Source organism: Festucalex cinctus, chromosome 18 (assembly GCF_051991245.1).
Source record: "Festucalex cinctus isolate MCC-2025b chromosome 18, RoL_Fcin_1.0, whole genome shotgun sequence".
In the NCBI taxonomy this organism is placed as follows: Eukaryota; Metazoa; Chordata; class Actinopteri; order Syngnathiformes; family Syngnathidae; genus Festucalex; species Festucalex cinctus.
This window is the reverse complement of record NC_135428.1, coordinates 12508414-12522037: the sequence shown is the minus strand read 5'-3', so window position 1 is coordinate 12522037 and position 13624 is coordinate 12508414. Positions and strand designations below refer to the sequence as shown.

The 13624-nt window shown below is 40.6% G+C and overlaps 2 protein-coding genes across 7 annotated transcripts in view; one reads left to right on the top strand and one right to left on the bottom strand.

Moving 5' to 3' along the window:
• The window catches only part of rbm41 (RNA binding motif protein 41), a 37146-nt gene that overhangs the window by 16540 nt on the left and 6982 nt on the right, over positions 1-13624 (bottom strand). For both annotated transcript variants that reach the window (XM_077504346.1, XM_077504343.1), the window contains exon 2: positions 13495-13536. The gene's annotated coding sequence lies outside the window, so the exon portion shown is untranslated. The remainder of the gene's footprint in view (positions 1-13494; positions 13537-13624) is intronic.
• klf8 (Kruppel like factor 8) overlaps positions 1-13624 on the top strand; it is a 34547-nt gene that overhangs the window by 14843 nt on the left and 6080 nt on the right. For 4 of the 5 annotated variants that reach the window (XM_077504351.1, XM_077504347.1, XM_077504348.1 and 1 more), the window contains exons 2-5: positions 1813-1980; positions 10398-10667; positions 10755-10992; positions 13155-13266. In XM_077504351.1, the coding sequence (XP_077360477.1) occupies positions 1933-1980; positions 10398-10667; positions 10755-10992; positions 13155-13266 (668 nt within the window). In that variant the 5' untranslated portion in view covers positions 1813-1932. Of the gene's footprint in view, positions 1-1025; positions 1723-1812; positions 1981-10397; positions 10668-10754; positions 10993-13154; positions 13267-13624 lie in introns of those variants that run through there. The other variant, XM_077504349.1, reaches the window with a different exon arrangement.

Here is a 13624-nt window from a genome sequence, read left to right as displayed (position 1 = left end):
GTGTGACTCTAGTTAGCATTTAATGCGCGTTTGCACTTTTATTTCATTGCTTCCGTGTATAAAACGTGTTGTGTTCTTCTCACTGCTTTTGTTTGGCATCAAAGGGGAAGAAGATGATGACATGTCATCCTTTGTGACTTCCTCACGCACACACACACACACACACACACACGCACAGACACACACACACACACACACTCTGAAGAAATTAGTCAGGTAATTACTTAATTAGTGCTGCCTCCCAAATACAAAATGAATAAATAGTAAATAAACAAAACTTAATTATTAAAAAAAAATATATTAGTAATAATTATTCAAATGTATTATTTTTCTTTGTAAATTTTGGTTACATATGACATATAAATAATTGCATATTTAAAATATGTAGTTTTTTTCACGTTTTTGCCATATTTTAAATCAAATTAATAACATGATTTTTATTTATTTAACTAACAATAGAATATCACACCGTAAAAGACTTATTGTACCTATTTGTTTATCTTCTGACTATGCCAAATGTCTGTGTAGTTAAAAATCAAGATTAAAGGGATACTTTATTTATTTAGCCATTTTTGACAGTCAAACATTAATATTTTGTCGATAATTAATTTGATACTTTCTTTCATTATTTTTCACGTACAATTAGTACCTTTAAAAACACATTTTGCAACTTGCCGTCGACTGAAAATGACATCACAAGGGCTCAGGTAACCAATCACATCTCAGCTTGTGAATGTCACATGACCAAACCTAGAAAACAGGTGAGCTGTGATTGGTTTGTTGCTATAATGGGCTAAATAAGTTAAGTAACCTTTAATTCATTACACTTAAATAAGTTTGGCAAAACAGGCCAACGGCATTTTTGTACTTACAAAACACATTACTGTACTAACAACCAAATTTCATTGTAAAATAAAGTAAAACATCTCTTAACACACAAATTAAAAAAATATATATAATTATTAACCAAATTTAAAAAATGAATTATTTTTCTCTCTTTTTTTTTTTTCTTTCTTAGCCAAACCCCGCTCACTTTTTTCAAAAAGAATTTGTGGACAGAAGCTTTGCACTAACATGGCTGCTGTAGAGTGCCTCATTGTCAGCTGTGAGTTGTTACCCAGAGAAAGCCAAAAGGGCAAGTGGCTGGGGGAGGGCAATGAAATGAAAAATGAACTCACTATTTGCTCCTACTTTTATGATTTATGCCCTACTTAAAGTTCTGTGACAACACTATGTTATTATCATGTTATTACTATGTCATGACTAAGTCTGGAAGTTGTCTACAAGTATTTGAAGTGCAAGGAGGTTTGTGTTGATTAGCTGAGTGTTTGAGTTTTTTTTAAAGGTTGTACTTGTTTTACGCTACCTTTGAAGGGTCCGGTTGTGGACATTAGAGGAAGTTCTTTGAGGAAATGGTTTGTTTATCAGGAGTTCAGACTTATGTAAATGTGTGTGTGTGGACAGAAAAGGCCTCGCCACACCTCATTGTGCGCGCGTGTGCGTGCGCTTCCAGAAAAGGGTGTGTCCGCCTGCCTGGCTGAAAGGGAGGGAGGGGCGACTCCTCCCTGCTCCCCCACCACCACCACCCTCGCTCGTTCACTGGCTTGTTATTCCTCGCCGGCTTCTCATTCCCTCAGTGGACGCCTCGACATTAAGGCCTCCTTTTTTTCCTCCCCTCTCTCCTTTTGTTAAATAAACTTCCTCTCCCTTTTTCAAAGTGAGGTATATGTTCATTTCCTCCTCCTCAACTTTTCTACCTTCTCCCCCCACACCCCGCATCATGACACCCTCTTCTTCTTCTTGTTTTTTCAGAGGAGGAGCGGCGCCCAGAAGAAGAAGAAGAAGCCGTCGATCGCCGCCCTGACGCAGGAGGCCACACCGCCGCCGTCGCCGGCCAAGGAGGAGGAAGAGGAGGAAGAGGAGGCGTCAGACATGCCCTCAGTCCAGATCAAAGCTGAGCCAGAGGAGATGGAGTGCACGGTGAGGAGGGGGGAGGGGGAGGAGCAAAGGGGCGGTGGGTGTGGCCAGGTAGTCCACGAGCGTTAGCATAGGGCAGTTAGCGTGGCGCAATTAGCATCTGGTGGTTAGCATCAGGGGAGGCAGTTTTTAGAATTTGCCTTCAAAAATCCATTCTTGTCCCTTGGTTTTCAACTCGGCATGAGGGTCTACACTTGTTTATTTTTATTTTTAATGTTTTTAACTTTGTTATTGTAATTGTTTGATGTGACTTTTACTTATGTACACCCTGTGGTTGATTGTCATAAAAAAAGTTAAGTTGAAATGATTTGGCATCCAGTAGCTAGCTAGTCTCTAGTGGTTAGCATTAAGTGGATAGAACCTAGTTGATTGGATTCTCCAGTTAGCATCTACTGGTTAGCATCTAGCAGTTAGTATATAACAGTTAGCTTGTGTCATCTAGCATCCACCAGTAAGTGCTTAGCAACACGCAGTTAGTATGCAACTGCTAGCATCTAGAAATTAGCATCTAGCAATTATTATCTCGAGCACAGATATCAAACTCAAGGTCCAGGAGCCAGATCTAGCCCGCTACATCATTTTATGTGGCCTAGTAATGCAAATCATGTGTTTCTTTGTATAAAATATACACCAATATTACAATTTGTATTCATTGAGATATTGTCAACACTCAATTTTGAACAATAGTTTACCCAACTATTTTTCTTGACTACAGATTTTAAAACTAGTAATGTATAAATTGTTGTGTATAACATCACTAGAGTATGATATTCATGTGGTTTTACAGTCAAAACGGCCCACTGAGAGAAACGCTAATTACAATGTCCCCTACTGCAAAAATGAGCTTGACATCCCTGATCTAGTGGGGTCGCAACGAACAAATAAGATGTAACAGTTAGCATCTCGTGGGTAGCAGCAAGCGGACAGCAACTTGCAGGTAGGCTATAGCAAGTGGCGTCTAGTGGTTAGCATCCAACAGTTAATATCCCGTGGTTAGCGTCAAGCAGATGGAATAAAGTGGCTAGGGTAACAGTGAGTGTCTTGCAATTAGCCTCAAGCAGTTAGTATTGGTTATCATCCAATGGCTAGAATATAGTGGATAGGATCCTCCAGCTAGCATCTACTTGTTAGCATCCTTTTGGCTTCTAGAGGTTAGCGTCTAGTAGTTAGCCCCCCTGTGTCGGCTAGCATCCACTGATCAGTGTTTAGCATCGAACAGAAAGGATGTAGCGATTAACCTCTACCGGTTAGTATCTAGTCGAATAGCAACACGCAAATTAGCTGTAGCAGTTAGCATCTCGTGGGTAGCATCAAGCGGACAGCATCTCGCGGGTAGGATAGAGCAGCTGGCCTGTAATCAAGTGGCTGGGATGAGCATCTCGTAGTTAGCCTCAAGCAGTTAGCATCTAGTAGTTAGCATCCAGCGCAGGGAATTAAGTGTATAGAATGTAGCGAACAAGATATAGCAGTATAGCTATTTTATTTTTAGAGGGGTGTGCGCGCCATCTCTGTTAGGATGTTAAAAAGTTTGAGAAAGTTCTCCCAGAGACACCCAAACGGTGGTGCGCGACATGAAAAGTTGTGACGGTATGTGAGAATGCGGGATGAAGACGCCCAGCCATGTTGTGATGGGGAGATAAGTACACAAGGAAGTCGGATGATGTTTGCTTTTCATCTTCGTCCCAGCGCCGAGTTTTGTTTTCCCGCCTGTTTTCGCTGCTATTTATGAACTGGAATGCGGCAGATGAAGTCAAACTGGCAATTTTCTGTCTTTAGGTAGAATCAGAACTATAACAGAAGCTGGACTTGTGCGTAAACGGTATCCCTTGATGCAGGGACAGTGTGGTGAAGTAGAACAATGATATGCTGCGCGTCTCCGTGTGAGTGCTAATTCTGCGGTGTCTCTGCGTGAAAAGGGTAAAAGTTCGTCTTGTGGGAAACATAAATGACACTTGTGGTGCGTTTAGCTCCAAAGACAGACGACCCTTTGTTGCAAGGAGCCTCAGAGCGTAAGAGATTTTAATCCGAGGAGTTCCCCAGGGCTCGACGCTTGGCCCCCTTTCTTTTCCAGTTCAATCACATGACGCTGTCAAGTCTCAATCGGTAAGCGAAACGCGTCATCTGACGAGTAACAGTGGAGACGCTTGTTTTTCAAGTTCAAATTCAATGTTTGTATGTATGTGTGTGTTGTGGGGTTATTGGGGCCACTGGTGGTGGGGGTTGGGTGGAGTAGCGTAAGGGGTAGAGCAGAAGGGAGATAACAGTTTCCTGGCCGAAGATAAAAGGATTAGCAGATTGTCTCGTCTCCGCGCTGAATTGAACGCTTCGCCTGCATCACTTTGCATCGGGATTCGCAACAAAGATCCTGCAGCTTCGCAGATACCAGACGTTTTGAGAGTAACGTTCGGACATACACGGCGAGAAATGACAAAACACACATGCGAGACGTTAGCTTAGTATTATGCTCCATAGTCTCCACATTGCTACTGCTGCCCTCTGTCTCCTCTTGAATAAAATGCAAACGAGGCCTTAAGTTGCCAAAAATCAGCAAAAATGCAAATTGAAGCATACCAATTGTACTCCATAGTCTCCACTTTGCTGCTGCCCTCAGTCTCTTGGTTATAATGTGTCCATGAACATTGGGGGACCCACACTGGGAAAAGGCAAGACTAGGCCAAGATCCCAACATTAGCATGCACTGTTGATATACCAAAGACTGCTGCCCTCAGTCTCCTCTTGGATAAAATGTGTCATTGTAAAATGTTAGTATTAGTCAGCCACAAGTTACCAAAACAAGCAAAAATGCAAACATTAGCATAGCCTCTTTACACTGGTGTATTATACTACACAGTCTCCACTTTGCTGCTGCTGGCCTCATTCTCCTCTTGGGTCAAATGTGTCACTGGAGGCTACACAACTAAAAAATGACACTGCATACCTTATCCTGCCCCATTTGCTCAAAGCCCCTAGTCTCCCTTTGGATAAGTTGGTCTTCATAATTCAACTAATGCTTATTTCTCATGCCAGTTTGTAAACGCGACATAAATTGTCTATGATCCCGAAAGCCGACGACCCTCTTGTCGAAATGCCCGCAAAGCGTCAGCAGGCCTCGTTAAAGCAAACGTTGCGTTCAAAGTTCGCCGTGCGGACCTTGCCGTCAAGGCGGCCAGGTTCTTACTTCCTCCTTCCTTATCCTCCTCCGCCGCCTCTATTCTTCTTCTAAAAACTCCTCGCCCTTAATAGGATGTGTCGAGGGGAGCGGCCGGACTGCGCTTCCGCTCGCCGTCGCCGTGGCAACCGCGGCGGCGGGAGTTGCCCAAAAAGACCCTCCCCCGTTCCCACCCCGCCTCCCTCCGCCACCTTTTTCCACTTCAGCCTACGACACACGCGCACACGCGCGCGCGCACACACTGAATAGCTACCAGCATAGCAAACTGAATAGCTCCGTAATCTCTCTTTCTCTGGTATACACACTCGCACAAACAAGGCCTTGTGTTGGTGTGTGTGTCTGTGTGAACATAAACAAGTCGGTTGTCCTCCAGCAAACAAGAGCAGTCATGCACGACGTCGACAACACTCACAGATGCACACACACTTATACACACACACACCAACATACACGCGTGTGTTTGTGTCATGAGAGGTTAGCGGCCTCGCATTTGAGCCAGGAGGCTTTCTTGCTTGTGTGCGTGTGCGTATATATGTAGCAAAAGGACACAACATGCACAATTTTTTGGGGGGTGGGCAAGGGCGGGAGGGGGTAGTGGGAAAGGCGCGGTAGAAAATGCGGCGACGCCTAAGCTGGTGCGGGCTGATGATGTCATCGCTTACATATGGTGCGTTTGGGACCGGCGGGAGTTTTCAGTGCTCCCAATGAGGAGAAAGCATCCCATAGTCATTACGATTGATTTTACTACGAGAAAACTGCAAATCTAATGAATGATGGCAATTTTTGTGCAAAATGCTACTAAAATCTTGCTGCAGTAATGTTGTGACGACTATGGCATGTGCAGATCGCAGCCATTGTTTAGCAAAGAATTTTGTTGGATTTTGCATGACAATGTTATTTTTTGTCAATAAAAATGTCCTAAATTAGTTTTATTTCTATTATTTTATCATATTTTATTTATTTGTGACCTTGGGTTGTCACTCAGCAGAGCACAAACCTCCGTCATGGTTGAACAGTAACTAAAACGAGTAAAGAAAATCATTTAGTTGGTTTTTATAGGAAAAAAAAAGCACCACAAATTGCAAAAATACCCCCCCCCCCCAAAAAAAAATGCTGATTTGTTTTCTCCTGACTGCATGATTTGAGCCTGCAGGTCTCCTTCTCGAGGCGTAGTCGTTGACATTGCACCGTCGCTAAGCAGCCGTCACGTCAACAAGACTAACGTCGGATTAGGTAACGTCAGGGTGCGGCTAACGCGTGTGCTACGCTAACAGGTGGGCGAGGCAGGCGGCGGGTGGGCGTGCGCCAGGGAGGGGCGGCCTGCTGCCATCTTTTGTGGTTTCTATCCAAGCCAGCTGTTGTTTTTGCTCACACTTTTCTTTTCTTTTTTTTTTTTCTTTTTTTTGGTGGTATCTGAGCGTAACGGCTGCACCGCTCGGCTGCACAACATGTTGATGAAAATGAACAGTCGCACGCTGACCCAACTCTTGGCCTATTGATTGGCGCCCCGAGCAAGAAAAACAGCGGCAAAGATGACAAGAAGTAAAAGCTAATGAGACTGTCCAGCGTGTTGCGCATTCGCTGCTGGTGGACAAACATGAACGCATCATCAAATAAAATATATAATTATATATATTACATATAATAAAACTTACGATTTAAAAATGGCATGTAAATGTCAACTGAATAAATTAATAAATATACAATAAATTAAAATAATCATAAATACATAAGTTGCAAAAAATAATTTTACGTAATAAAACATTTGAAAATAAAACTTACAATTAGCGTTGTTCCGATACCGATACTGGTATCGGCAGAGGCCCCGATACTGCATTAAAACAGTGGTATCGGTATCTGTGAGTACTAACAAATAACATGCCAATACCATTAATTCCAACCCTTATATAAGACTTTGGATGCAGCATCTTGTGTCTTGCTGGTGCACGACATTCACTGATATGTGACTTATTCACTGCATGCCGATCTAAGATATCCTATTGGCCCTTGAATGCTCTGAATCGATATGGCAGAACAGTTTTTTCATGGCGAGAAAAAAAACCTTAGGTATCGGTATGGTATCGGCATCGGCCGATATTGCAAAGCTGGGTATCACAATTGGTATTGGGGGCCAAAAAACGTTATCGGAACACTACTTACAATTACAGTGTCATACTTAAAAATGTAAATGTCTAATAACCACCTCAATAAATAAATTGAAATGATTTTAAATGAGTAAAAATAAGTAATACCAAAACAACCAAAATCTATCGAACAATAACATTTTCAGATAAAATAGAGAATTAAAAAAATAAAATATATATATATATATGTGTGTGTGCGTGTGTGTGTGTGTGTGTGTATGTATGTATATGTATGTATATTTGCGTGCGTGTGTAATAAATAATAAATCAAGTAAGAATAAACCATTAGATTAATTCTATTTATTTTGATTTATTACAAGCATTTGTGATGTATTTTTTTAAATACTGTATATAAATTTTAAAAATAAAAATAAAATGAACAAGAAGCCCCTCCCAAAAAAAATCAAACACATTTAAAAAAATGTTAACACTGGAAAATATATGAAAATAAAAGCAATTTTTCCTCAGCTATTATCAGTGTTATTTTTTCTTATAAAAATCATAATGATCATACATAATAATTAGCAAATATTTCATTTCAATTAGAATGCAAATAAAAATTTAAATCTGTTAAAAAGCTGACTTAATTATTATTTACGAATTCTAATTAAGGTATTTGATTTTTTTTTTCTCTGATCATAAGAGAAGAAATTATATTTTGGTGTGAAAAACAAAAATGCAAAACAAAACATGCAATAAAAATAAAGGACTGTAATCAACTAGAATGTACACTGTCTATATTTTTCAAAGTCTTTTAATTAAGTGTGCCTATATCTTTACTTTATGTATTGGCCAATCTGATGAAAGCAGGCCATCTTCAAGAGACAGGAAATGGTGTCCAAATGGTGTCCGTGCGAAAGGGCATCCTGCCTTCGCTGTGTCTCCGCGCAAAACCCGACAAATTGTGCATTTTCTTCCTTGGACGTCGCGAGGCAACGACACGGTTGACCCACTTTCATTGGCGCGTGGGGCACAAAATGGCGGCATGGGCGGGAAGGGTGTGGTTGACGCAGGCGAGCGGGAGATGATGGGAGGGAGGAGCGAGAAAGGTGAGCGAGGACGGACGAGGGTGTTGCCGGGGAAGGGAAAGGAGTGCCACAACATGGAGGCGGCTGATAGCTCCCCAGTTTCCATGGCAACGCGAGGCCCTTTTTTTTTTCCCGCCCACTCTTCCCCCTTCGTCTCTTCTCACTGCCTCACCTCTTTCCTTCTTCTATCCGCGTCATCTTTCCTTTGTTACGATAACTTACGAAAAGGAGAGGATGTATTTTAGTTTTTATTTTTGCGTATGTGTGTGTGTACCCGGCCCTCCAGTTGTCCCGCGTCACCCGATGTAAAAGGGCCAAGTAGAGGCCTGGCCCTGGCCCTTGCCCAGGGCCGAGCCATGCTCAACTCAACTGGAGCGGAGCCAGCTTCTTCTTCTTCTGCTTATTTTTCTGCTTATTTTTCTCGCGTACTTCCCCCCTCAGCCTGTTTTTCTGTTGCATCCCACACAGCGGGTCATTGTTTCCCGGTGAACCGCATGCAGCAAAAGCAGCCAGGAAAAGTTTTAGTTTGCATTCATCTCCTCTTGCCCATGTTAAATGTGACGAGTCTGACGACGCGTGGGTTCATGAGAAAAAACGAGAATGAAGTTGTATTTTATGAACAAAAAAAAACAAAAAAAACAAACAAAAACAAAAACAAAAAAAGTCTGAAATTTATTACAATAATGTCGTATTTAGAAACAAAACATTTTCACGAGATTTTTTTTAGTTATTCAATTTCAGAATGTTATGAGAATAACACAAAATACTGATACAATTGTTTTGGGAATTTGTTTTTAGGACAGTAAAGTGTAATATTTTCTGTAAAAATCACCTTAGTGAAGTAATCACAATAAATTTGCTTTTCCAAGAAATATACCATATATGATAAAACGTAAAGTAATATATTCTTCGCAGAAATAGAACATTGTGTGAAAAATTTGAAATTTTATGGTAATGGAATCATATTTTGTGACAAAAAGTTGGAATCTGATTAGAATGTCATTTAGAAACAAGACAATTTTACAAGATTTTTTTTCTTTTAAAATATCAAAATGTTACTTTTTAGAAATATTACGACAAAACAGTAATAATTTCATAAAAGTAAAGTCCTATTTTCCTGGGAGAAAAACAACCAATATTTCGGAAAAATTTTGTAATGTTAAAAGATTAAAGTTGAGTATTTTTTGTGAAAAAAAGTTATATGTATTACGATAATGACATCATATATTTGGATTAAAAAGTTGGAATCTTACGAGAAGTAAGCAATATTTAAAAATCAAAACATTAATTTTCTAAAAGTAAAGTAATATATTCTTCAGAGAAATAGAACTGTGTGGAAAAAAAGGTGTAATTTTATGGTAATTAAATATTATGCGGCAAAAAGTTGGAATCTGATTAGAATGTCATTTAGAATTAAGACATGCAATTTTACAAGATTTTTTTTCTTTTAAAATATCAAAACGATACTTTTTAGAAATATTACGACAGAACAGTAATAATTTCATAAAAGTAAAGTCCTATTTTCTTGGGAGAAAAAGAACCAATATTACGAGAAAAATTATGTAATGTTACAAGATTAAAGTTAAATATTTTTTGCGAAAAAAAAGTTAGACGTATTACGATAATGACATCATATTTTTTGGGGGAAAAAAAGTTTGAATCGTATGAGAATTAAGCAATATTTAAAAATCAAACAATATGATGAAAAAATTTTGGGAAAAAAAAAATCAATCTTTTCAGGACAAAGTGGAATTTTAGTAAAAAAAAATAAAAAATGTGGAAAAATAAAACCCTGTGATGATGCAGGAATAAGTAGTTTTTAGATGAAAAAAAAAATCATTTATATACGCAACAAAACACGATATTACGAGAAAATATTATTTTGTCGATATTTTGCGATTGTAAAGTGGAATATTAACACAAATAAAATAATTTGCTAACGAAAACCTCAGCAAAACGTAATATTTCAAGAATAAAGTGATATTAAGATAAAATGCTGATCAAAGAGTAATAATTTTTCAAAAATAAAGTGATATTTTCAACGTGGAACAAGAATTAATTGTACGTTGCCTTATTTAGGCCGACGTCGGTGACGAGGGTTCCCGCCAAACCAACCCCGACATGAAGTCGGACACGTGGAGCTGTAAGGCCGAGCCGTCCTCGCCGAGCCCGTGCCCGGCCGAGGACCAGACGGAACCGGTGGACCTGTCCCTCCACAAGCCTCGCTCGTCCTCGCTGCCCCCCGCCACCATCAACGTGCCCGTCAACCCCGCGCCGGGAAGCGGCCTCGCGCAGCCTGGACTCACGGCCACGCCCGTCACCTCCAACATACAGTCCATAGGATCCATGGTAAAATAACACCGAACCTAACTTTTAAGACAACATGCGCGTCCACGAGAACTGATTTGTGATTTTGTGACGTGCTTTGGCCCCCAGGTTCTATCGCCGGGCTCCATTTTGGCCACGCAGGGCGCGGGTGGCCAGCAAATCTTGCACGTCATCCACACAATCCCGTCGGTCAGCATGCCCAGCAAGGTGGGCCAGTTGCAGACCATACCCGTGGTGGTGCAGTCCTTACCAGTGGTCTACACCGCCGTGCCCGCGGACGGCGTCGCCGCCACCGCAGCCATCACCGTGCCGCTCATCGGCAGCGACGGGCGGTCGGAAGGCTCGGGTAAGGAACACCGATGTTTGTTTCAACTCTGTTTCGGTTGCTCTTTTACTTTGTACGCAACCTGACTTCTTTGCTCCCCGTTAGCACAGTGTTAGCCCCTTCGTTCATCCATCTGCCAAAGACGAAGAGCAACTTGTTTGGCTACTATCTGTCATTTTTCTACATTTTATCTGAGCTTGTCGTCGTGTTAATGACAAGCTCGACCCCAGATATTTGACAGACTTTGAAGTAGATGCTTGAAGACAACTAAAAAGCATAAAAATACTGAGATTTCTTATCAAAATAGTAGCTTATATGCCTGAACGAGTGATAAACAAATAACTAGCTATAGCCTAACAAAAAACAGCTGAAAACTCAACTAAGCTGTGAGTTCACTTGTTTACTGTATTGAGAGTCAGTCGTAGTAGTAGCCATTGTTTACAACGTAGCGTAACATAATAGCCAAGGTAATGTAGCATTGAGGTAGTCCTAATGGTATCGTAATGGTAGCACGACGCAATGTAGTGCAACTTAATGTAGCATAACGTAATGTAGTGTAACGGAAATGTAATGCAATGTAGCGTAAACAAAATAGCGCTGTGTGAAGGTATAGACAGAAATAATGAAGATATAGCGCAAAAAAAACGGAAAACATAAACTGCAATGTGATTGGAACGTAGCGTAACATTTATATCTCAGTGTTTTCATTTTTTCTAATCTTAATGTAATGTGGGGTAAGATAGTGATAAGCTAACAGTGTAACGTATCGTAGCCTAACGGACTACTGTTAAAAAAAAAAAAAAAAAAAGGAAAGCTTTTCATTAGCTTAGCATAACTACTATTGTTAGCAAACAGTTGCTAACTATCTTGCTGTTTGTATTGCGGGAGTGCATCATTATTTAGAGCCGTATTATATTTATATGTTATAGTCGAAGATTTTATGGCGTGGGAGGTGGCGAGGCAGACAGGAAGTGAGGGTAAAGGAGGGAGTGCATGTTATTTTATTTTTTATTTTTTTTTAAATGGGCGATGTCAGAGTGGGTGTGGGCGTAATCATTGTCTCTGGAGAGAAAGAACACTTCTTTTTGCTGTGTGTGTGTCACTCTTGTGTGCCACACCCTTAATCCTTCCCTCGCCTCTGTGCAGGGTGGACGCTGTTTATCCTGCAGGGTGTAACGCTTCCACTCTATTAAACCTTCCATTTTAAGTCTACAACATATTTACGTAACGTACAGGTAGCACAACATTAATCTGGTGCCGCAATTTACGGAAGCGTAGAGCTGCCAATGTGGAGTAAACATTTTTGGCTGGCAAGTATGTTCGAACATACTTGCAAATAGGTTCGAACATATTGAAATATGTTTTCAAACATAGTCGCAAATACGTTCGAACATAGTCGCAAATACGTTTCAACATACTCGCAAACATGTTAGAACATACTCGCAAATATGTTTGAGCAAATATATTTGAGCATACTCGCAAATATGTTCGAACGTACTTGTCGGCTACATGCTACAAAGTTAGCATACCTTCCCATAATGCCACGGGGTAATATTTGCGCATGCGCGAGTGGAAACAAAACCCCATTTTTTGGACATTTGGGCCACATAACCAATTCATTAGATAATTGAGTAGACCAAAAACAGTGTTCATTCGTAACGTTTACAATTTATAATGTCTACCGTGCATGATTTAGGTCCGTCATTTTTCGAAAAATTTGGGTTTTTGTTTTCACTCACGCATGCGAAAATAATACCCCCTAGCATTATGGGAAGCTATGCTAACTTTGTAGCATGTAGCCTACCAGTACGTTCAAACATTTGCGAGTGTGTTCAAACGTATTTGCGAGTATGTTCGAACATACTCGCCAGCCAAAAATGTTTACTCCACATTGGCAGCTCTACGCTTCCGTACGCAATAGACTTTGTGTAACGTAACATTTGCAGAGCAACATAATCACAAATGTAATGTAACGTAAACAGTAGTGTAATATATATGTATGTATGTATGTATGTATGTATGTGTGAAACATAATGAGTGTAACAAACGCTCAGCGTACTCCTAGCCTAACCTAAACATAGCGTACATGTAGCATAAACATAGTAAACTTAAAATAGGGTAAAGTGCCGCAGGTGTATGAATATTTCTAATCTTGCGACGTTTTCCCATCGTATTTTCCTCAGTCCGCATTAAGCCCGGCTCCACGTCTCCGGTGGAATATCACAGCGACAGTGACGTTGAGAGCGGAACCGAGTCTGGATCGGCGTCGCTCAGCGCCCAGAGCCTCGACGCAGGGTGAGCACACGCTAACTTTTGTTATGGTTAGCTTCACGCATAAATATGTTTTTATAGTACTGGCCCTGTAATGTTTTGATTTGTTTGAGCGTGCGTGTGTGAATAAGTCCGAGTGTCTTCTTCACACCTATTTGGGCGAGGTTTTGCAACGTTAACGGAAAGTTAGGGTGTGGACCTTGTAGGTTAGCAGTAATCTGATGTGTGCGTGCGTGTGTGTGTGAGCCACACCTTGTTTTCTAAGTTGCCTGTCGTTGACCTTCCTTTACGGGTCTAAACAAGAAAAACATACAACAAGGCTGTGATGTAAAAACGCATAAAGTCAACAATACCAGCAAAATAAAGAATGAAATAATCATCT